This window comes from Gracilinanus agilis, chromosome 1 (genome assembly GCF_016433145.1).
Source record: "Gracilinanus agilis isolate LMUSP501 chromosome 1, AgileGrace, whole genome shotgun sequence".
Classification (NCBI taxonomy): Eukaryota; Metazoa; Chordata; class Mammalia; order Didelphimorphia; family Didelphidae; genus Gracilinanus; species Gracilinanus agilis.
The window spans coordinates 124,337,611-124,361,347 of record NC_058130.1 but is presented as its reverse complement, the minus strand read 5'-3'; the positions used below and the strand labels follow the sequence as shown (position 1 = coordinate 124,361,347).

General features: G+C 33.7%; 1 protein-coding gene across 1 annotated transcript in view; it reads left to right on the top strand.

Annotated features, from left to right (window-relative positions):
• UHRF2 (ubiquitin like with PHD and ring finger domains 2) overlaps positions 1-23,737 on the top strand; it is a 167,323-nt gene that overhangs the window by 116,523 nt on the left and 27,063 nt on the right. The window contains exons 6-9 of the mRNA XM_044656620.1: positions 3,012-3,198; positions 7,482-7,605; positions 7,866-7,973; positions 9,504-9,608. Coding sequence (XP_044512555.1) covers positions 3,012-3,198; positions 7,482-7,605; positions 7,866-7,973; positions 9,504-9,608 — 524 coding nt within the window. The remainder of the gene's footprint in view (positions 1-3,011; positions 3,199-7,481; positions 7,606-7,865; positions 7,974-9,503; positions 9,609-23,737) is intronic.

The following is a 23,737-nucleotide window of genomic DNA, read 5'->3' as shown; positions in this document are numbered from 1 at the left end:
CTAGGTTCAAATCCGGCCTCAGACACTTCCCAGCTGTGTGACCCTGGACAAGTCACTTGATCCCCATTGCCTACCCTTACCAATCTTCCACCTATAAGTCAATACACAGAAGTTAAGGGTTTAAAATTTAAAAAAAATTAATAAGAGTAGGCTAGTGACTTGTCTCAGTTTCTATTTGAATCCCAATATTAGAAGAAAAAGATAATAATAATACCTAAAGTTCTATAACCTTTTAATATTTGTGAAGCTCTTTATCCTTTTGGTTTCACAATTACCCCATGAGTTAGACACTATAAATCTTACTGTTCCTTTGCTACAGATAAGTAAAATGAAGCTTGAGCATTAAAGGTTTTGTCCAGGGTCACACAGCAAGTAGGTGACAAAGGAAGATCTAAGATCCTGGTCCACTGAATCTAAGTCTAGCACACTTTCTACTATACCACGCTCATTGAATATATATTTTAATTTACATTATTAACAGATTTTTCCATTGTTTAGTTTTGTTGTTATATTTCTTCCTCCTATATTTTTACAAATCTTTATTGATGTTTCTTTGTTTTTGCTAATAACAGTTTTTCAATTATTTATTTTATAATGCTTATTATCCAGTTTGATATGTTATGAAAGTTTCAGTGTCATGAATCATTAGAATTGGGGAGTTAGAGACTAAGTTTAACAAATTGTGGAGAATTCTTCATCATATCCTAAATATTCTCAGGAAGTCCTGTCTTTAATTTCAGGTTGACAAAGATATATCAGTACTTTTCCATAGGTTATTGATCACTTCTGCTTATTTTCCTATTAAGACATATAGTGGATAATTACTCACCTGTCAATATCCACAGTCACATCTTTATTTTCTAGGGCAGCAGCAGTTCCATGATGGTCAGAATCAAGCTCTACTTTTAATCTATTATTTAGCCCAGACTGTTCCATGTTCTTCCAGAATTCTTTCTATTTTATATCCTTTTAGCCTCCTGACACAAAGTCAGGATTCCCTTCAACTTCATATATTTTGACTTCTTTGTTTTTTATTTGAAAGTTTTCTTCCATTTATTTAAGAGCACTTTATTCTATATAGTAATTTAAAGCATAGAGAAATAATTAACACATAACATATCTTCAAGTTCACCATAGTATTTAACCATTAAGACTGTGGTCAAGCAAGTAGGAGGAGGCAAAGACTCTTTTACTCTAAGGAAGAAACAGGGGTGGGGGAGGTGGGGGGGGTGAAGGGGCCTACCTTCAGAAAACAATTTACCCAATTCATTCCACTGCTCCTACATGTCTGTAGTCTTCAAATGAGTCATGCAGACTCATTACTGTATTTAGTGTATTTTTCACAAGTACCTCAATAAGCAATAGGGTAGATATTTCCTTATAGGCAGCATATCAATTTGCCTAAAACATAAGTATTTTCATTTTTATTTTGAACTCGATACTCATCAACAAACACAAACAATTTGACATAAAAAAAGAAAATTGTATATGAAGCAGTGAACTCCAAATATATCAAATGCTTTGCCTCCTTTCAGAAGCCTCTCAAAATCTTTTATTTCCTTCACAACTCTGTTCAGTTGCCATCTTCTTTATGGAGCCTTTCCTAACATAAGGCCCTCTTCCCCAGCTAGTAGTTCCCACCTTCAACAAAAATTTATCTTGTGTTTCTTTGTATATATTTATTTATGTAAATGTCCTCTTCAATAAAAAGTAGTCTTTTTCAGTTCAAGAGGGATTTCATTTTTTATCTTTCTCTCCCCAGTACTTAGCACTGTACCTGGCCCATAGTAGATAGAAACTTAATAAGTGATTATTGGTTAAATATGTTCTAATGTATGCAAGACCACTTAAAGTTCTGGAAGTTAAAATCGTTTAAAAATCCAAATAAATCAATAAAGTATACTAGAAGAAAATGCAGATTTTGCAATCTGTAAGAACTCTAATAATTTTGTGGGTTTTTGTTGTATAAGAGAAAATCAAAATAGCATTTTAGTAGTTTTATAGTTTCACTGGATCTAAGAATAAAGATGGTTTCAGTCAAAAGAAAAGTATGTTACAGAATTGTCCTCCTAAGGATGTAAATTTTAAAATTATATTGGGCAGAGGAAATTGCTTTTTCCAGCTATCTAAATTTTATTTCATGGGCAGTGTTTGTTTAATATGCATCTAAGCAAGATTTTATATTTGCAAAGTCATCTGGCAGCATCTTAGTTGTTGATGCATTTTGAAATGATGTTAATGAATTATTTATGAGAAATTAAAAATTTTAGAAGAGTATTGTTTAAAGCAGGGGTCGGCAACGTATGGCTCTCTAGCCATATCTGGCTCTTTCTGCAGGAGCCATAAAGTCAATTTTTTTTCAGGCACTGTTACAGGAGCGCGTTGTGAGCACTGTACGGCTCTCACGAAATTACATTTTAAAAAATGTGGCGTTTATGGCTCTCACAGCCAAAAAGGTTGCCGGCCCCTGTTTTAAAGCATTGCTACATGGCTTTTTTTGCAGCCATGTGAAAGTATTTCCTTTTATACAATGCTGTAAAACTTCCATTGAGATTGTCATTTTGAAGCATGTATTCTTCATTTATTATCTATACCACTCAGTCTGCACTTAGTGTTTGTTATTTTTAATAGTTAGCTATTGTTGTTTATGCCAAGGAGAACTACTTCAAGAGAGGTACTTTGTCTTGAACCTGTTTGTGCCATGTGTGTCTTGAACATCATAATCACTATAGTTATCGTGTAACATATTGTACCAAATATCACGAAATATTTTAAAGCTTAAAATCACCCTCATATATTATTCCTTCCAGTTTTGACCAATATATTATTGCTAAGGTAGAAAAGGCGCAAGGAAGAATTAATATATAATTCATTACCTTTTCTCTTATCTTCTTATGGCAATATTTAAATTCAACTTTTTATTTTCAGATTTTTCTATATGTTATGCATAAATATTTACTGATAGAATTATATTTTTAAGACTAAACTTGCAATGATTTTTTTCATAACAGGAAAGAGTGGCCCTGAATGCAAACATTGTAATGCAGACCCAGATAAAGAATGCCGGTTTTGCTCCTGTTGTTTATGTGGAGGCAAACAAGATGCACATATGCAGCTTCTCTGTGATGAGTGTAATATGGCCTTTCATATCTATTGTCTGAATCCTCCTCTAAGCAAGATTCCAGAAGATGAAGACTGGTAAATATGCAAACATTTTCAAGACTAGGAAAGAATAGGGCAAAAGGAATATATCATTGGAATTTCAAAGTAGAATTGATTTCTAAAGGAAATTCAAATAATACTCTATATCATACAATTACGTAGATGATGATTATTTAATATTTTGTTTTATTCATTACTAATTAGCTATATGGTATATCTCTGGGTGCTTATGTGTATATATAGGTACATACACAAATATATATACATACATATATACTATTTTCCAAAATTTAAGATGAGTGTTTTTGAAAATTGTATCTATTTTTTTATATGCTTGTCTTCTTTCTGAACTTAAGTTTGCATATCTTCATATAGAGGTTTGAACAAAATGTTTTCCAAGGACCCTTCAGTTCTGAATCCTTGTCTTAATTGTGTAATGAAATCTTCATGTAGATATCCAAATGTTGTTCATGATGAAATTCCTTAGATATCTTTAAGAGAGAGAACCCAAAAAGATATGTGGTAATAAACACACAGCTTGATGAAACCTGGTGTCCCATCCTACTAGTCCTTTTCATCTCTGTATATTTATTTTTCTTGTTCCTTAAACACTATATAATTAGCTAGCATATTTACAAAAGATAGGTTACAAAAGAAAAATGAATCATTCCAGGGGAAAGAGGGGTGTCGCACTGAAAAATGGGGATAATAATGACAAGATAAGGCCAAATGTTGCTCCTTTTGCTAGACAGTTGAAGGACTATCCATAACTGTTTTTCTTTGATATAAGCAAGAGTTTGGAGCAGGGGGTATGGGAATAATGGGTAATGGAATAATATTCTGCAAAGACTGTGATGTAAAACCAAAATCAATAAAACTCTCTCCCCACCAACAAGCTATGGCCAAGGCACAAGTAGAAATAGAATAAGATTGGAGAATGATAGTCAGTGATTTTCTGTCTATAGGATATTCTTATCTCAAAGCCTTTGCATTGGATGCCTCACATTCTTAGAATTTTCTCCTTCCCACAACCTACCTTGTATTTATTTTGTGTATATTGTAGTTACATATATAATATATGCAATCTCATTTGATATCACAAATGATAGAACATTGGTGTAGGAAGAATGTGTTAACAACCGTAGTCCCCTGGGGGAAACACCCTCCCCTAACCTCAGATAAGAACCAGCTTTTTTTCCTTGATGGCTGACATCTCTTCTACAGTTCTACCTTTTTATCCTGCTACCTATTCCTGGGCTTGTCTATTTAAAGCTTTGGACTAGTTTTCTGTCTAGCCAATTCATTCTGTTGCCCTTTTTGACTTGGTCAGAAAAAGAAAGGTGTTCAGATCCAATAAATGACTTCATCTAATTAAACAGGGGTGGGACAGGGAATGGGGTACCCCTTTATATATGTCTGTGTCTTCTCCTTGGAACATGAGCCCCTTGAGGGCTGAAACTTCCATTGTTTCTTTATATCATTAGTACTCAGCACATTATAGCATAGGCACACAATGAAGGCATGTTCCTTAATAGTACCCTCAGTCCAAGATTTGAGGCAAATAGGATTCCTTATAAGCCAAGAAGAGAAAAACAGTTGGAAGAAAATGAATGATGTGCTGAGGTTAAATCCATTCGTGTCAGTGAATTTTTATTAAGCATCTACTTTCTGTTAAAGCAGTATGCTAAATCCTAGGATAATAAAGGAAAGAAAAAAAAACAAAAATTACCCTATTACCTCTGAAAAGTTACCATTCTTCTTGATTAATTAAATTAAAGTTTATTGTAGAAAACTGGGGAAAGGTATTTTTTTAAAAGGAGGGAAGGTACAGAAAAAAAAATATGACAGACTAGCTTACCACATTTTGAAGTAACCTATATATATGTAATAACTAGAAATTGACATGCTATTTTAAGACAGTAAAAAAATTAGGCCTTGCTCATCCACATTCAGTAAAAATGATATATGGCTTATATTTTTTAAATGAATAAATAAATGTGAGACAATGTCTTGGGAATCTCAAGCTTTTCTCACTGATTGCAAAAAAAGATTATGGTATAAATCTTTTTTATTAATCTGTATTTGTTAGGATGTCCTCAAAAAGATTATTTTCTGTTTTTCAAATGATAGAAAAGATGACTTCTATCAGGGGAAAATGGAAACCTCTGTCATTTTTATCTCTTTTGATTGCTCAACATTTTTTTTCTTCACTTCAGCAGGTAGACCATGTTCCTTTTGTTAATTCTCATCAATATTATGTGAGCTTTACATTAATTTCAATTCTTTCTTTGAGAGAAATATTTTTCCGTTAGGATTTTGGTATCATCTTGAAATGACAGGTCTTGTAGATTCCTTAATGTCATTATTTCTGCCCTTTTAGAAAATATTCACGTTAGATAGTGCCCATGGCAACTTGTTTACATGGGGTCAGAGTGTCACTTGACATATACTATACTGATAAATGCAGTAAATGATTGAATGGCCATCATCATCACTGTCTAAATTTTTAGTAACTTTTAGCTAAAGTTTTTCAATGATATGAAATTGGGCAAATTTAAAATGAGCATGTTTTCAGCACAAAAAACACCTTTTTCATGTCAAGTGAACATCATTGGATACCATTCTGTTGTACTTTAGTCCACTGACTGGCAATTCCTTATAAATCTAGGACAAATAATAATTTCAATAATCATAAATTGTTCATTGTAAACCCTTAAGTTTACAGCATTTTAAATTGAGCCACATGAATAATATGTGCCGAATTCAACAACTAAAGTGGACAGAGAAATATTTATACTGGACTTAGAATGAAATTCCCCCCACCACCACCACCCAATTGAGACAACTCAACATTCTTTAGTAGCCCATGATTCATCAGAGGTTTTAGAATGTGATCCTTTGAAATCATTTGCATACTATTACTCCCTTAAAGTGATGAAGCATCAGGCTCAACTTAGCACAATGGAAAGGATCTGCATTTGGAGCTTTAGGATCTTGGGTCAATTCTGACTCTACTGCTTATTATCTTGAGTGACTTTGGACTAGGCAATTCATTGCTCTGGTCTTCAGTTTCTTCATCTGTAAAATGATGGGATTGGGCTAGATTATTTCTTAGGACTCTTCTAGAACTGTAACCCTATGATCCTATTTTATCAAAGATAACATCTTAGGCCTGTCTCAAGTAATCAAGATGTTATTCCTTATTCCAAAGACAGATTTATTCTTGTTAATTATCTTCTTATTGAGGACAAGTGATCCCAAAATATTCTCTTTTTTGTCTCTTTAGTTAGTTGGTAGTATTAAACAATTTGATTATTAAACAATTAAACAATTACTTTAGCCCTAGGGAAAAGGGCTTTGATAGTATATGATTGGCTGATTTTTTTCCCCCATCAGTAAACAAAGCTAGACCACCTAAAGTATAGAATTTTTCAAACTTAAAAAGTTTCCACTGGGAGCCCAGAAGCTTATTGGTTAATCTACTAGGTAAAATCCCATTATAATAAATAGTATAAAGAAAGTCTTAGTTTTATAGAATATTTCTCAGGAATAGACACATGGTACCTACCAGCAATGCTTTATTGATTTGCTTACATATGATAGATATTTAGTAAACACCTTTTGAATAAATATTTTACTTAATTTTGTTCTATTAGGAGGCATGTGAATCTTCTGTCTTTCTTCAAGTTCCTAGAAATTATAATGTAGTTAGAAATTGAGTTTATAGATTCTTCTTAGGAAGAACTTTGTACCCATCCTCATTAACTCAATCTTTGTACATTCTCATCTTCAGTATGTCGCTACAAGTATTAGTCCTTAATAAGCCTATGCTAGTCAGCTTTTGGTAGGTCCCTTTCAGTTCCTTCAGATTACTTTCTACAGTTGACTCATGTCTGATAAAGTCTGATGAATCCATAGGGATAATTTGTCTAGCAGCAAAGTGGCTTAGTGGATTGAGAGTCAGGGCCAGAGGCAGGAGGTCCTGTGTTAAAATCTGGCCTCAGACTCAATCCTGGGCAAGTCATGTAACCCCCATTGCCTAGCCTTTACTGCTCTTCTGCCTTGGGACCAATACATAGTATTGATTCTAAGGCCAAAGGTATGGATTAAAAAAAAATATCTGTAAGGTAGGAATTTTATGAAGGTACATAACATTTTAGTCATGGCCCTTTTCTTAAGGATTTTGAATTATTCTAATGGAATACGTTTTTATTAGTCTGACTTAAGTATGCAGATTTTAAAGGAATAAGTTAAAATCTTTAATGATACCAAATATGTCAAATTTCTCCAGTTCCACCCCTGCTCTTTTTTTTTTAAAGGTATTGTCCTTCCTGTAAAATTGATTCAAGTGAAGTTGTAAAAGCTGGCGAAAAACTCAAACAGAGCAAAAAGAAAGCAAAAATGCCATCTGCTAGTACTGAAAGCCATAGAGACTGGGGGAAGGTAAAGAGAAAAATATTTCTTGTACTTCTAAAATTATGTTATTATTTGCTGATAATTTGATACTTAATAGCCATTTGTGCTTTTAGAAATAGTGAATAGTAGATACAATTTAAAAAAGGATTGTAGCCAAGCTTTAATTTTTTTAATGTATGGATGTGAAATTCTTCATATTTTATGATTAATGATAAAAGTTTTGTTTGGGGATTAATCTAGCACAATGGTTTATTCTAATAATGAATTTATGTCTTGTGACAATAAAGGGAATGGCCTGTGTTGGTCGAACTACCCAGTGTACACTGGTTCCTTCTAACCACTATGGACCTATACCAGGTGTTCCTGTTGGAACCACATGGAAATTTAGAGTTCAGGTAATTTGCTTCCTAATTATCTAATTTAAGGGAAACAACTCTTACCATTTAAAGAAAAAATGTAGTGGTTAACATTTATTTTGCTAGAGTTTTAGCAAGAGAGTTTTTTTAGAAGAGAGTTTTCAAAATTATAGTATGTAGAGATAAGAAAACATCTGCCTTTCTTTCATTCTTAAATCATATCATTTCTTGTAGGTTTTTTAATGACTCCATAATTTTGTGCTGTCAATTCTAATTTAAAAGTAAGAGTCTGTTATTAAAATGAGAGTTTTGTTAGCTTCAACTGGACTTATGAAATGCCCTTCTTAGATGAATAAGTCAAGGGTTTGAGAAATATCAAGTGGTGAACTGACAACAGGGCAGAATATCTGCCCAGCATCTTTCTTCCCCAGAGGTTCAGTTAGTTTGTTCTTAGCTTATCCCTCTGCATTTGATAAATTACATTTGTCAATGGAGAAAAATCTTTAATCATGAAAAAAAATGTCTAAGGCAGACTTTCTCCACCATTGGAAACCTATGACTTTTTTATACTTCATCTTACAACTTTAAAAACATCTTCAGTATCTCTTGATTGATGCTGATGTCTTTGAATTATTATTTCTAGACTGTAATGAAAATGTGTGAGTATATCTCAATGTAGTTTAGAAACACTGAAGATTAACTTAGTTAATAAAAACAACTGAATCCACAAGCGCTTATTAAAAACTACCTATCTCTCATTTTGTATATTTTAGAAGCATATGTATATATTCTGGTTTTCGAACCCTGTCACCTTTTGGCATATTATCATGGCTCTCACTGACATATTATCATGGCAAAGTAATTCTTGTAACATCTTTGGGTTTATTTCACTAAAGAAGAAAGATAATTTTTGCTTAATGCTCTTAGCTTAACTTCTTCCATACTTTAAAGAATTTGTCATCAAACCCATCTTTACCTTAATTTTGAGGGTTAGTGTGCCTATATAAGTTATCACCTGGTGACCAACCTTTGAATTTGGGGTCTCTCCACATTTACCTAGCCCAGTCCTAGGTTTTTGGCTATTTTGGTAAAATCTGCCAGAGATTTTTGTCCCAGTGGCATAAACTTTAAAATTCCAAGGCCAGTTTCATAACACAAATGAATAATTTTTAAACTTTAGATTTTAACAACTTATATTTTATGCTTAAGTAGCACAAGTAAGTAAGAACTTAAGTACAACAAGTTTGTTCTCAACAAACCAAGTCATACATATAGCTTTAAAGGAATTATATCTAAGATTGCTTTTTATAATTGTTTAATATACAATTAAAAATAGACTTCTTGGGTATTTTTCCCAATAAAAATAAGTAAGTACATAGTTCCAGCCCAAAAACCCTTAGAAAAATTATAATATTTAACTTTAATCCTAAAGGATTTTATGAGAAAAGGTTCTTCTAAATGATTTAGATGTTCTTCCAGTTTGTGTTTTTATTTTAAACAATGAATTACTTGTTAAATTCAGTGATTCCTTAGTTCTCTTTCAGAATTTCTTCTTCTTTAAATTTAAAGGTGAGTGAGGCAGGTGTCCACAGACCCCATGTTGGTGGAATTCATGGCCGAAGCAATGATGGGGCATACTCACTTGTGCTGGCAGGAGGATTTGAGGATGAAGTAGTAAGTCCAAAAAATATTAAAATATCTTTAACAAGTATAGCAATAACTTGATTGCTCATTATTTTAAAAATGAATGTGGTACTTTAAATCACTTATCTTCATTTAAACTAAAAATTGAGAAAATTCATTTTAGAATGATTAGATTAGACATGCCATTCTATTATATTTAAATGATATTGTGAAAAAAGGACTCGTTTCAATTAAAACGTTTGTTTCATCTTGGAAAATTTGACAGTGGAGAAAATAATTCAACACATTTATAAACATTTTCTGAATGAACTGTAATAAAGTCAAATTAATTGTTTATTTCAAAGTTACAACATTTTAAAATTATTCTTCACATTGTTACTTTACAAAGTAAAAAGTATCTGAAAAACTTACAAATCATAACAAATCCTATAAAATGTCAAACTATTTAAAGATGAATATTTCAAAGCAGTTATTAACTTTGTTATCTTTGATAGGCTTTTCAAACCTCTACATGATAGAATATGAACTGATCATCCATTAATATTCACTCTTTCACCACTACAAGGAATTCTCTATAAATTTTCAGCTTAGTTACATCCAACTAAATAATAAAATAGGTATTGTGTAATTCAAACAATAGTACTTTTATTTAAACTGACCCAGATGTATAAGTTATATAGGAACAGGCCATTTACTCATAATTAAAATAAGCTTACATGAAAGTATTTCTTAGTATATTACTCATTGCCATAGAATTCCAGGAGCCTGTTATAGGTGAACAGAAAAGTATGAAGAATGTTGCTTTTATAAAATATCTATAATGGAGTCCAAATAACCATTACGCAATAAAAGAAATGGTAGTTTCAGAACATGTTTATTCTTCACTAAAACTGTTCACCCAATTGATGCCATTGAGGGAGTTTGCCTCTTTGATAGAGAAGTCTCCCAAGCGTTTTCTCTGTTCAAAATATGTTATAATCCTGGAATAAAATTCAGTTCAAGTCCTAGCCCTCATTATAATTTTTAAAACCTAGTAAATATGCTGCTACATATGCAAAGGACTATTTGAGTGACAAATTGATATTTCTTATATTTTGCCATCTCTGAACAGTAATTTCTGCCATTTCTGGAATCATAGCATTCTAAAAATGCCTACAAGTCTCAGGAAGAAACAGTTACTAATTTCTGAATTAAATACATTAGGTTTTAAGATAGTCTAACTCATCATTGACTGGCTAGGGGAACCCTAGCTTTAAATATTTATAAAGTTTTAAAGTAGTCTTTTTTTCTCTTCCTGAAGGAAGATGTGATCATTCAACACAGAATTTTCATTTTTGAATGCATTCAACAAAAAAGTAAACTTACGATGGGGATCATGGATTTAGAATTTAAAGGAACCTCAGAGATCATTTATTCCAGTGCTTATTTAGTCTGGGTTCCATAAACTTGTTTGTTTTTTTCTAATATTTTATAACTATATTTCAGTATAATTGGACTATAGCAGGGGTCGGCAACATATGGCTCTCAAGCCATATCTGGCTCTTTTGAGGGCCAGATATGGCTCTTTCTGCAGGAGCCATAAAGTCAATTTTTTTTCAGGTGCTGTTATAGGAGCGGCACTGTGAGCACTGTACGGCTCTCACGAAATTACATTTTTAAAAATGTGGCGTTTATGGCTCTCACAGCCAAAAAGGTTGCCAACCCCTGGACTATAGGGTGAGAGCTCTTTCCATTGCATTATGCTCTTAATATGCTGGTAGAACAATAAAATAAAAGCATGTTCTTTGTAAGTATTACAACTAAATTGAGAGGAAGAAAAACTGGTTTTAAAAAGAAGCATTAAAATACAAATTTGAAAATGAAAGCAGATTTAGAGCTTCTACCTTCTGACTTGTATATGTTTCATTCTCTATGAATTATATACTTGATACATTAGGCAAAAATAGGGGTTAGTTTGGGGTTAATGATAGCTAGGAGTTCAAAGAGTTCAAAATACAAGGCTAGTAATTCTAGTCATTTCTGGCCATAGTAGAAAACAATACCTACCTTTATCCTTTGTGTTCCCTCTCCTACCACAATTCTGAAATACTATATTTTTTTAGCTAGCCATCCAGTGTTTTCCTGACCCCCCGCAAGTTAGCCTATAGTCATCTAATTTCCATTTTCTCCCCAGTTTATAGGTACCTTAAATCTAGCCATGTAATTTAGCCAATTCTCATTAGGATTTTAAATCTGTATTTCCTATAAAAAATTTAAATACATTAATAAGTTCTAGGAACTAAAGTAAATAAATATGTTCTTTTTTAAACTTTATTATCAATACAAATATTTCCCACATTTTAGGGGTATTCAGGTGGCCTAGGAAAGGTGTTTATCTTCAGCAAGGGCTAAGATTGGAATATTATTCAAATATTAACCATTAAGTCTTAAATTAATCATTTCTTATGCTCCTTTAGCATATACTTCACAAGGTTGTCATGAGTATTTAATGAGATGACATATGTTAAGAGTTTTATTAGCTTTAAAACACAACATCATAATTGTAAGCTATCATTGTTTCTATTTACTTGTTTCATGAAAGGGTAGTTTTTGCTTTAGAAAATGAAATAGTTAAAGAATATTTAATGGTAATTTTCTCTAAGTTAATCAAACTGTCTCTAGTCCCCTATTTTGAAAAATAAGAAAATCACATCTTAAAAAAAAAAAAAGATAGGAATGAGGGCAGCTGGGTATCACGGTAGATACAGTTCCAGGCCTGGAATCAGGAGGACCTAGATTCAAATATGTCCTCAGATATTTCCTAGCCCTGTGATCCTGGGCAAGTAATTTAACCCCAATTCCCTAGCTGTTTCCACCCTTCCTTCTTAGAATAGTTACTGAGACAAAAGGCAAGGTTTTTTTTAGTTTTGATTTGGTTTTGTATTTTAAAGATAGGAGTGACAAAAAATTAGATAGCTCACCATCCCTGGGATATAACCTTAAAAAAGGAGAGAGAATGAAAGAAAAGTTAAAAGACTATTACAATTAATTAATTTCCCTGTATGTAGAAGTTCTTTATTCTAAAGAACCATAAATGATTGAAAACCTATGGAAAACGTCTCATTCTTTTACTCTAAATGACATTGTTTCAGAGTATGATTTCTGTATTGTTTCAGAGTATGATTTCTGTAGAGGATTTATAAAAGAATAACAATCTGTTTGAAGAAGGGGACTTGGAGGGGAAATTAGCTTACAGAATTAGCAGGATTTAGTAAGTCTAATAACAATATCCCCAGCTTTCTCCAAATCCTCGGTTTCTCCCAATTCCATTACTTCCCAGTTACTTTCATTGATAGATAATGAGATACACTCCATAATAGTAAATGAAAATTAGATTTTAAATCTTAGAGACTTCAGATATTATCTGATTGATTCTTCTCTGGAAAAGGATGAAGATCTTTTTATCTAAAGCTGGACACATCAAATTAGAATATGTTCTTTGAGGATAATATACATTCAGAATTTGGGCTACTTCTCTTACAAAATTTGCCCTAATATCATGAATGTCTTCAGAGGTGCTGGAGTAGATCTCTTAACTAGCAATGTGATGGATTCCTCGTTTATATAGAGTTCCTTTTTAGGACTGAGTTATAACCTAGGACAAGTAATTTCAGGCTCTTTTCCTTTTTCAACTTCTCAGTGGACAAGTAGAATTAATAGATGCTCCCTCTTTGGTCCCAGGCATATTTTGATGAGTTTTAATGTTAAAATGTGAATAGCACCTAGAAACCAAATTAAATTTTGGTGAGGGAGAAGGGGGACCTTATGAGAAAAGATATGGCATTCCTGAGGTGTCATATCAGCGATTTATCTTCCCAAGGGAAATGACCCAGTGAGTTTATTAGGCAAATGTTGTTAAATTCATGATTTATATCATAGGAAATAAGCTCAAACCATTCAATAAGTACTTAAGAATAATAAATGACATTATATGGAGCTTTTTGAAGTACTTTACATATATTGTTTCCTTTGGTCCTCACAACAACCCTACGAGGTAGGTGCTTATTATTAGACAATTGAGGAAACTGAGGTCAAGAAACTAAATAGCTTTTATAGGTTTTTAAGTGCCTGAGACAGTATTCCTGAATCTAAAATCCAGGGCTCTATCTACTACTATAGAGAGCCAGCTCTATATTTTGGGGGGTCCTGAGTGGCATTTAGTGGCGTCAGATTGAAAAGACCAGAAACAGAAAACTGAGAACAGCCAGACTAGTGGTTAGCCCATAGCTGCTCCAACTGCTATATAGTTTTGAGTTTATTTTATACTGGTTTCAAACAAAGAACACAGAGAAAGAATCACATCTGTGAAGGGGTTACAAATCATACAAAAACCCATTAAAGTCTAAAAGGTAGAGAGATAGGTCCAGGGTCAAAGGCCAAATTCCAACCACCAATTAGTAGGGGTTTAATTCTGGGAGCAGAAATATATTTCATAGAGATTTTTACTAATTGAGTCCTATCTTCTAGATTTACAGGATTGCACCTGGTCAGATAAAGTCCTGTCTAGCTTTGTCTGTCTAGGGCCTTATCTAAGTAATATATTTTTTAGAGTTCAGGCTTCTTAATTATCAAGGAGAGAAATTGTTACCTCAGTAGCTGCTGGTCTACTAAGGACTCAAAGCTTTTCAATAAGTCTATAATGTTTTTCCAATAAGAAAAGGTATGGATCATAAAAGGGGTCAAAAGAGGGGTCTCAGATTTTTATCTAATCTCTTATTGCCTTCCCACATACTATGTCAGTGGTGTCAAACTCAAGAGCCAGCAAAGCTCTTAGGAACCAGATTTTTAAAAATTGGTCAATGTTTAACAAAATTAAAATACAATACAAGATAGATAATGTTCATTTGTGGGTTTCTTAGTCCATACGTTCCCTGCAGAGATCCATTTCTATTAATCTCACATTATGCTCTGGAGCAACTGGATACATTTCTTTAATCTCTTTGGACTAGAATTAGTATTGCTGCTTCAAAGGATATGCACAGTTCAGTAACTTTTGGTCCGAATTCCCAGTGGTTTTCCAGATTAGCTGAACCAGTTCACAACTCCAACAGCAGTGCATCCCTCTTCTTACCCTCTTCAGCATTTGTAATTTTCCTTCTTTGTTAATTAGCTAAATTGATGGTTGTCAGATGATACCTTAGAATAATTTTAATATGCATTTCACTAATAGTGGATGATTTAGAATATTTTCATATTGCTATTGATAGATTGGATTTCTTCTATAGACTTAGAAATAAATCTTCTATCAGAGAAACTTATTGCAAAAATTTTTACCACCCTCCCCTGCCAATATTCCTGTTTTGCTTCTATTTTTAGCCGCATTAGTTTGTGCAAAAGTGCTTTCATTTTATGTAATTAGAATTTTCTATTTTACCTTCTTATAACCATGTCTCTTCTTTAGTTACAAACTCTTCCCCTAACTATAGATCTAGCAGGTGATTTCCTTTATCCTTTGCTAATTTGAGTATGATATCACCTTTAATGTCTAAATCATGTACCCACTTTGAGCTTATTTTGGTATATAATATAAAATGTTGATCAATATCTAGTTTCTACTACATTAACAGTTTTCCCAAAAGTTTTTATTTAATAGTGAGTACTTGCCCCAGTAACTAGAATCTTTGGATTAATTGAATACTAGATAGTTTATTATGCTTATTTGCTTCTGTATATTGTATACCTAATGTTTCCCACTGATCAACTTGTTTCCCTTAATACCAAATCGTTTTGATGATTATAGCTTTTTTAGTATAGTTTGAAATCTGGTATGACTAGGCTTCTTTCTTTTTCATTTAAAAAAATTGCTTTCCCTTGGCCTTTTTTTTTTGGCTGGTTCCTTAAAATAATCCTTTGGTAGTTTGGTATGACACTAAATAATTTAAATAATTTTGTCCTTTTTATTATATTGGCTTGGCCTACTATGAAGGAATTAATATTTCTCCAATTATTTAAATCTGGCTTGTGTGACAAATGTTTTGTAATTGTGTACAGTTAGTTCTTGTGTGTGTCTTGGCAGGTAGGTATCCAAGTAGTTTATGTTTTCTATAGTTATAGAAGGTTTTATATTATATTTTAAAAGTAAAATAGTTTAGAACCTTTCTATAGTTGTTTTAAATGAAATTTCTCTTTCTCTCTCTTCTACTGTTTTTTTGTTGGTAATAGATGATTTTCTGTGGAATTATTTTATATCCTTTAACTTTGTTGAAGTTGTTGTACCTTCATGGAACTTAAAAGTATTTTCGTATACTTTATTACTTTTTATAACACATGAAGTAGTAGATGGCTGGGAATCAATTTAATGGAGATAACATTAAATTGTAAAAGTAAAGCATTGTATAGCAATGATGATAATAAATATTCTTACTCTACCCTTCATCTTAATCTGAAAAGCTAGGCTATTTGTATTTCAGATTATGCTTGCTCTTAGTTTTAGAGAGATACTACTTATCATTTTCAGGAAAGCTTCATTTATTCCTGTGCTTTCTGTGTTTTAACAGGAAGGAGTGTTAGTAAGATTTTTATACCCCAATAATACATGGCCAGCTTTTGTAAAGATGCCATGCGCAGCCAAGGAATAAATATACACCTTTCTATTCCTATCCAACATTCTCCAGAGATCTAATATATCTAACTTCCAAAATTCAATTCAGGTCCATAACTCTTTGTTTACTATCTATTTCTTCCTATAACTCATTTAACTTTTCTTTTAAGACTATAAAGCCTATGCCATTTGGTTCATATATGCTTAGTATTGATATTCATCATCTGTGGCATCTTATTGCAAAATATAGTTTCTTTGTTTATCTCTTTTAGTTAGGTCTATTGCTTTTGCTTATTGGAGATTATAATTGCTATTCCTACCTTTTTTGCTTTAGCTGAAGCATAATGGATTTTGCTCCAGCCCTTTATCTTAACTTTGTGGATAGTTTTATTTCAAGTATGTTACTTGTATGTAACATTGTTAGATTTTCTGATATGCTCTTCTGTTTTATGAGTGAATTCATCCCATTTACATTCCAGTTATGAATCCTATGAATCTCCCTGTCTTATTATTACATTTTTATTCTCTTTTTTTCCTTGACTCCTCCTTAAAAGTCTTTTATTTCTGACTAATAGACCCTTAATATACCTAATCCCTTAATATATCACCCTTGTCATTTCCCACCTTTCCCTTAACTTTCTCTGTCATTGTAATATCTCTTTATGATGAGGTCCTTTTTTGCGTTTGCTCATTCCTGCAACCTACTTTTTAACTTTGGACTTTGTATAAGTACTAGACTTTGCACCTCTGGGAGAAAAGCAGAGTGTTAATGTGGACTTAGCTTCTGCCTTCTTATGTTCTACTTTCACAACTCTAGCTAGGGGCCCGAAGCTTTCTGTTTTCTCAAAGTGATATAATCTGGTGTGAGACCTGCTCATTGCCTCCTAATTTGAACACTGCATGTGCCTTACCCCAGGCTGCGTCTGTCTGCTTGCCCTTAATTGGGAATTTAGTAGACTACTGTGAGACACAGTCACTATTGCCTCTACTCTGGAGGTTCAGAGGGACTGACCTGCTTCCTTTAGTTCTGGAACTCCTGGCTTGGTTATTCCATTGCAGGTCACATACTAGGCTCCTAGACTAGAACTAAGCTACTCTTCTCTGCTCCTGGGATCAGAGCCTCACAGAAACTGCTTGCTTCAGGAACTTGTTTGTTACTCACAAAGCTAGGGTGCATGCACATATCTGCTCCTTTCTGTGCTGTCCTTCATACGTTACCCAGAACTGGCTGGTAGGTAGCAGATCTTCCAGATGGCACTTGGCAATTTATGATAGCTCAGGAATCCCTAGGTATTCCTTTCCATATCAGTTCCTACTCTGGTGCCATTTCTTGGCCCTCTTTCAATCCTAGTGTGCTCGAATATTCCCCATTACAGCACAAGAGCTCCTGGCTAGACTCTAGTCCAATTTCTGTAGACCTTTCTGTCTTCCTAAGCTGCCCTCAACTATACAAATGATTCACTAACATTTTCTTTGCTTTCTAGACCATAATTCAGTCTGAGACATTTTCCAGACCTTTATTGAGTTATGCTAGGCATAACTCAATAACTGGACAGTGCTTCCTCTCTCTCTAGCATTTTGACTCTGCCTCCCAGTCCCTCTCCCCACAGGGGCAAAGTTTGTATGTACAACCCATTTTAAAATTTTATCTGTATTAATGTTTTCTCCAATTTCCTAAGCCTAGACAATCAACAAAACAATAAATCAAGCTCTAATTTTTAGTATTTGACCATTTCCAAGATATAAATGCTCAAATCAAAATTTAATAGTTGGCTCTCTGATCTCCAAAACTGACTTCATCAGTCCTCTGCCTTTGACCCAGCTATGCCAATTCTAGGCCAGTACCCAAAAGAGATAGGGGGAAAAAAAGAAGAAAATGTCTTCTATGTATAAAAATATTTATAGCACTTTTTGAGATGGCAGGAAACTGGAAACTAAGAGAATACCCAACAGCTAAAGAATAGCTGAGTAAATTGTGGTATATGAATTAATGCAATATATTGTAGTATAAGAAATGAGGAAATAAATGATTTCAAAAAGACTTATTCAGATTGATACAAAGTGAAGTGAATCAGAAGAAAAAACATATTACTATTTTTAAGTGAATATGTTCAAAGACTTAAAAACCTTTGAAGAAAAGCACAAGGAAAATAATTTATACAATGACAACTACTTAAAAAACTAACAACTTTGAAAGCTGTAAAAACTGTAATCAGTAAGTACAGACAACCAGTGATGAAACATGCTGTCCATTACCAATAGGTGATGAATTTAGGATACAAAATGAGAAGCACACAAACACTTGAACATGTGTGCAGACTTACATACATTTGTGTATAGTTGTTGGAATTTGGTTGACTGTGCATAGAAATTTGGTGTTTGTTTTTTAAATAGATTGAGAAATGGGAGGGAAAAAATAGATTTCTGTTCATTTCTTTTAAATTAAAATTTGTATATATTTTAAAAATTAATTGGGGGTGGCTACAGATGTGAAATGTTGAATGCACTTTTGGATGAGGCTACTATGTTAATAGCCTTATTTAACTGGTTTACTTTGTTACAAGAGACCTTCCATGAAGTGCAATAATCTGTAAATGTACATGAGGATCCCTCTAGACATTATATTGATTTAATTTTACAATATATTATTATCTGCATTTTATTGTATTTTTATTTATTTTGTTAAAATTTTCCCAATTACATTTTAATCTGGTTTAAGCCACAGCCAGGAGAATTATAGAACTGTGTTTGATACCTTTGATTTAGAGTATTCTGCTTGATTACTATTCTAAACTTAGCAAAATCCTTTCAAAGGAATATGTTATATGAAATAGAAATTCCCTAATATGCTATTACTCTTCAGAAAAAAATTTAATTCAACACTTAATAAATATCTAGGTATTGGGCTATATATGTAACAAGGACTCAGAAATGAAAATATATTATCTTAGCCCTCAAGGAACAAATAATTATAATGAGAAGGGGATGACCAATATCAAAATTACTGAGCTACAGACTAACATGAGTGTAACCTCATGCATGGTACAGTAGAAAGTAGTCCTGGATTTAAAATCAGAGGATTTGAGTTTACTCTATCTCAACTATTTATTACCTCTGCTTTCTTGAGCAAGTCACTTCACCTGTAGGACCATGAAAAATATACTGTATTTGGAGTCAGAAAGACCTGGCTCCAAACCCCCTAGCTTTGCTACATAAAAGTGGCATACCTTTGGAAAAGGAACTTTTAACATCTTTGGACTTGAATTTTCTCATTTGTAAACCAAGAGGATTATACTTGAGAGTTTCTGAGGCTCTGCGTGATTCTAAGAGCAAGAGGGATGCAGTCAGTGTTGCAAATATACATAATGTGCATGTCCATCCTCTTAATTCCATGCCCATAGCATCTCTCTTCCAACCATATCAAAAGATCTTTATGGGCAAAAGCAGAATTGTTTTGATCTTTGTATCCCCCTCTCCTTTTTGCTCAGTGCCTAGAATTAGCAGTTGCTTTCTTAATGCATGTTTTCTAAATTAAACTTGTTCTTCCTTTCCTTTACTCCCACTGTAGTGGACAAACCTGTACTAGTGCCATCAGTCACCTCCTAACAAACTTAATTCCTACTCTTGCTCACTAGATTTCACCCTACTCCTTGATTCATCTTTCATATTAATAGTTGTGTTAAAATTTTGGCAGAGAAAGGACTTTCACAATGACAGCAATCTGCCTGGATTTACACTAATCCACACCATGCTGTGCCTGAGCCAAACTGTCCTATTTTGTGCCATGAACATGTTCTGCCCTTTCCTTCTCCATGCCTTTGCAAACATTGTACCCTATTCTTGGAAGTGCTCTTCTCTTCTTTGCCTGATTTATTGTATATCCCTTAAAACCCTCTTAGCTACCATCTTTCACTCTTACTCTGACTTCATTTTTGTTGTTATTGTTCAGTTGTGTCTAACTCTTCATGACTCCATCTGGGGTTTTCTTGGCAAAGATGTTGAAGTAGTTTGCCATTTCCTTTTCCAGCTCATTTTACAGAAGAGGAAATTGAAGTGAATAGGGTTAAGTAACTTGCCCAAGGTAACATAACTAGTAAGTATGTGAGGCTGAATTTGAACTCTAGTCTCCCTAATCCCAGGCCAGGTACTTTATTCACTGTGACACTTAGCTGCCCCTGAAGTTTGTTGTGCTCTTCATGACCTCTCATATGGGGATTTCTTGGCAAAGATGATAGATGGAATAAGGTAAATAGAAGTTAAGTGATTTGCCCAGGTTCATATAGCTAGTACTCAGGTCTTCCGGACTTAAGCCATTCTTTCTATCCAGTGCATCACTTAACCTACCCCTTCTGACTTCATGTAACGCTTTATTTTGAAACTGTTTAGTACACTGTTAGTGTTGTCCTATGTAATGCAAAAGATGCAAGAGAGGCTTTTGCTCTTGCAGGGGGACAACTGAAACTTCTGGCAGTTAGAAGCCATAGAATTCTCAGAGAAGTCAGTTGGTTCCTGAACCTTGAACAGAGTGGAAGGACCAACTAGAGCTCTGTTTTGGCTTCAGTTTTGCTTTGGCCTGTGCTCTGTCTCTGGACAATTTGAACCTAGCTAATTTCTCTGGACCTCTCCCTGACCTTCTCCATATTATTTCCCTGTTTCCTTTCCTGTTTTCCTGGAGTTCTGGGAGGCAGGGTGGCTTTTTGGTTTTTAGTGAATAGACTCTGTGGATTTAGTTTTCCCCAGTAGGCAAGTAGGACATTCAGACTACCCCTTTAGTATTCCCTCTACTTAAGAGCAGCCAAATCTTCCCTGGCTGAGAGAAGCAGGTCCTTCTCTCAGTCTAACTCATTCTTGTGACCCTCCCCCATCTTGAGTTTCTCCCTAGCAGCTGTCAGAAACCCCAAACCCCTCTCTCCTTCCTGATCAACCCTGAACATTAATAAATCTCTTTGTTACCTAATTAAACCCTCTGGAGAATCATTGTGTTGAAGAATTAGGCAAGGGTTGAAGGGGAAGGATTTATTCTCTTTATTTCTTGAGGGAAACTGGAGGCATCCATCTTGGGAGGAAGTAGTTGCCCAACAGCTTCCTCCTGAATCTCTTCAATTTCACTGACAGGGAGGAGCCTTGTGATTCCTCCTTTGAGGACTTGAGAAACTGACAAGAAAGCCCTCAAGTCAGATTCAAACCACTTCTGACTGGCCCTATTCCTTGTGTCTGTAGGAGTACCTTTCTTGCCTGGAAGGGCTCAGCCTATTACCCCAGTATCCTCTGTCTCTAGCTTGGATGTCTAGTCTGTGTTAGCTGCCTCTCCTGAACACCTCACCCTGTACCCTTACCATCGTAAAACTGCCTTGTCCATTCCTTCCTAAACTTAGCCTTCCTTTTCATTCCTCTCCTATCATCTCAATCACCTTTTACCCCTTTGTCACTCAGCAAGGGAAGGAGAGCACCCCCCAACTTTAGTGCACCCTTTTATCCATCATACATATCACCCTACTAAATTTTTTTTCTTTTTGAGAGCAAAAACCACTACTTATCCAGATTTTTGCTCCTTCCTTTAATCCATCCCTTCATAGTGCAGTGAGATAGTGAATAGGTATTTGGTTAAATGAATTAACATGTCCAAACTAAAACAAGAAATCTATATCAAAGAGATCTTAGCATCCTTTGATTTGATTCAGTTTTTTAATTTTTTCCATTTACATGATTCATGTTGTCTCCCTCTCCTTTCCACTCCCCCTCCCAGAGTTGAAAAACAATTTCACTGGGCTATACATATATTATCACTCAAATCCTATTTCCATAATATTCTTTAATTTTTTTACTTAATTTTTTAATTTCTTAGTATCCTTTGAAATTCAATTTGAACTGTTTGAGATTTCATTAGACTCAATAAGGTAAGATCTTTTGACAATTCATTTAGATGATAGCTATCTAATTTTAATTTTAGAACTAGTGTGCTTATAAATGACAACAAATAATCGTTAATGTAGAACAAACATCCATTTTAAAAATAATAATTACTGAAAATAGAAACAATGGTTTAGTATACAGAGGTCAATTAGGAAACCGTGGGTTTAGATCTTGCCTGTGATACTATGGCAAAAGGCAAGGCACTTGATTTTTCAGTTTCAGTATAGGAAAATTTTCCACTCCAGTAAAATCTTAGGTTTATAATTTTTTTTAAATCCTTACCTTCCATCTTAGAATCAATACTGTGTATTGGTTCTAAGGCAGAAGAGTGACAAGGGCTAGGCAATGGGGGTCTAGTTACTTGCCCAGGGTCATACAGCTGAGAAGTGTCTGAGGTCAAATTTGAACCCAGGACCTCCTGTCTGTGGACCTGGCTCTCAATCCACTGAGCCACCCAGCTGCCCCCTATAATTTCTTTTAAAAATTACTAGAAAACTTTTTTTTTGGTGGCACTGTTCTGAAGAAAACCAAATTCAGATTTCTATATGTTAGTCTTTTGTATTATTTTTCTTACTCACTATAAACTTAATTCCATACCTGATTTCCTAATTCTTTCTTAACTTTACATTTCATCTGTAGCAAAAATATATAAATCTCATAAGAAATGTTATATCTGAATACTGAGAAAAGTGAAAAGAGGATATGGTTATATATAATATATATATATATACATATATATATATGACCAGGTATTCTATATCTCTGAAATTTTAGTATTATGTAGTTTTAGCATTAAAAGACAGCATTAAAAATACACTTCAGAACTAATTTTCTAAATGAAAACATTGAGGATATTCAATCTTGTAACTGTCAAATTTAAAAATAAATGAACTTTGAATTTAAATAAGTATACTCTTTCAAATCTGACCTCAGACACTTCCCAGCTATGTGACCCTGGGCAAGTCACTTGACCCCCATTGCCTACCCTTACCACTCTTCCACCTAGGAGCCAATACACAGAAGTTAAGGGTTTAAAAAAAACTTTTTTTTTTTTTAAATAAATAAATAAATAAATAAATAAATAAGTATACTCTCAGTTAGCTCCTCCCCTCTCTTAATGTTGTTTTGAGAGCAGCCATGTTTGGAAATTGCATTTTTAAGGTTGGAAGAAGTGAAGTTGGATTAGCCAAGATGTAGCTTGGAGTCAAATTGTTCTTAAGTTCTGCAATCATTTCAAAACAGTAAGAAAGATGCTATTTGGGTATGTATTAATTAGAAATCTTGAATCTTTGGACTCCATCTCCCAGAATTCTTTTTCATTACCCAGCATCCTTTTCCCTTTGTCCCCAACTTGAGAGCTAACATTGTTTGTATAGCTAATGTTGTTTGTATATAGTTGGCTGTAACTCCGCCTCTCCTGTGCTTACACACACACACACACACACACACACACACACACACACACACACACACACACACGCATGGCTAGGTTAGCTCTCTTTTGCCCTACTTTGTTTATTTTTCTTCAAGTTATTAATTAATAAATCCTTATAAAAGTATAATACTTGGAGTATTTGAATATTAATTTTAATTCTCACAAGTAGATGAATGGTCTGGTTTTAAAAAGAGAGAACCAGGTGAAATTTTTTAATGTTTCAATATTATT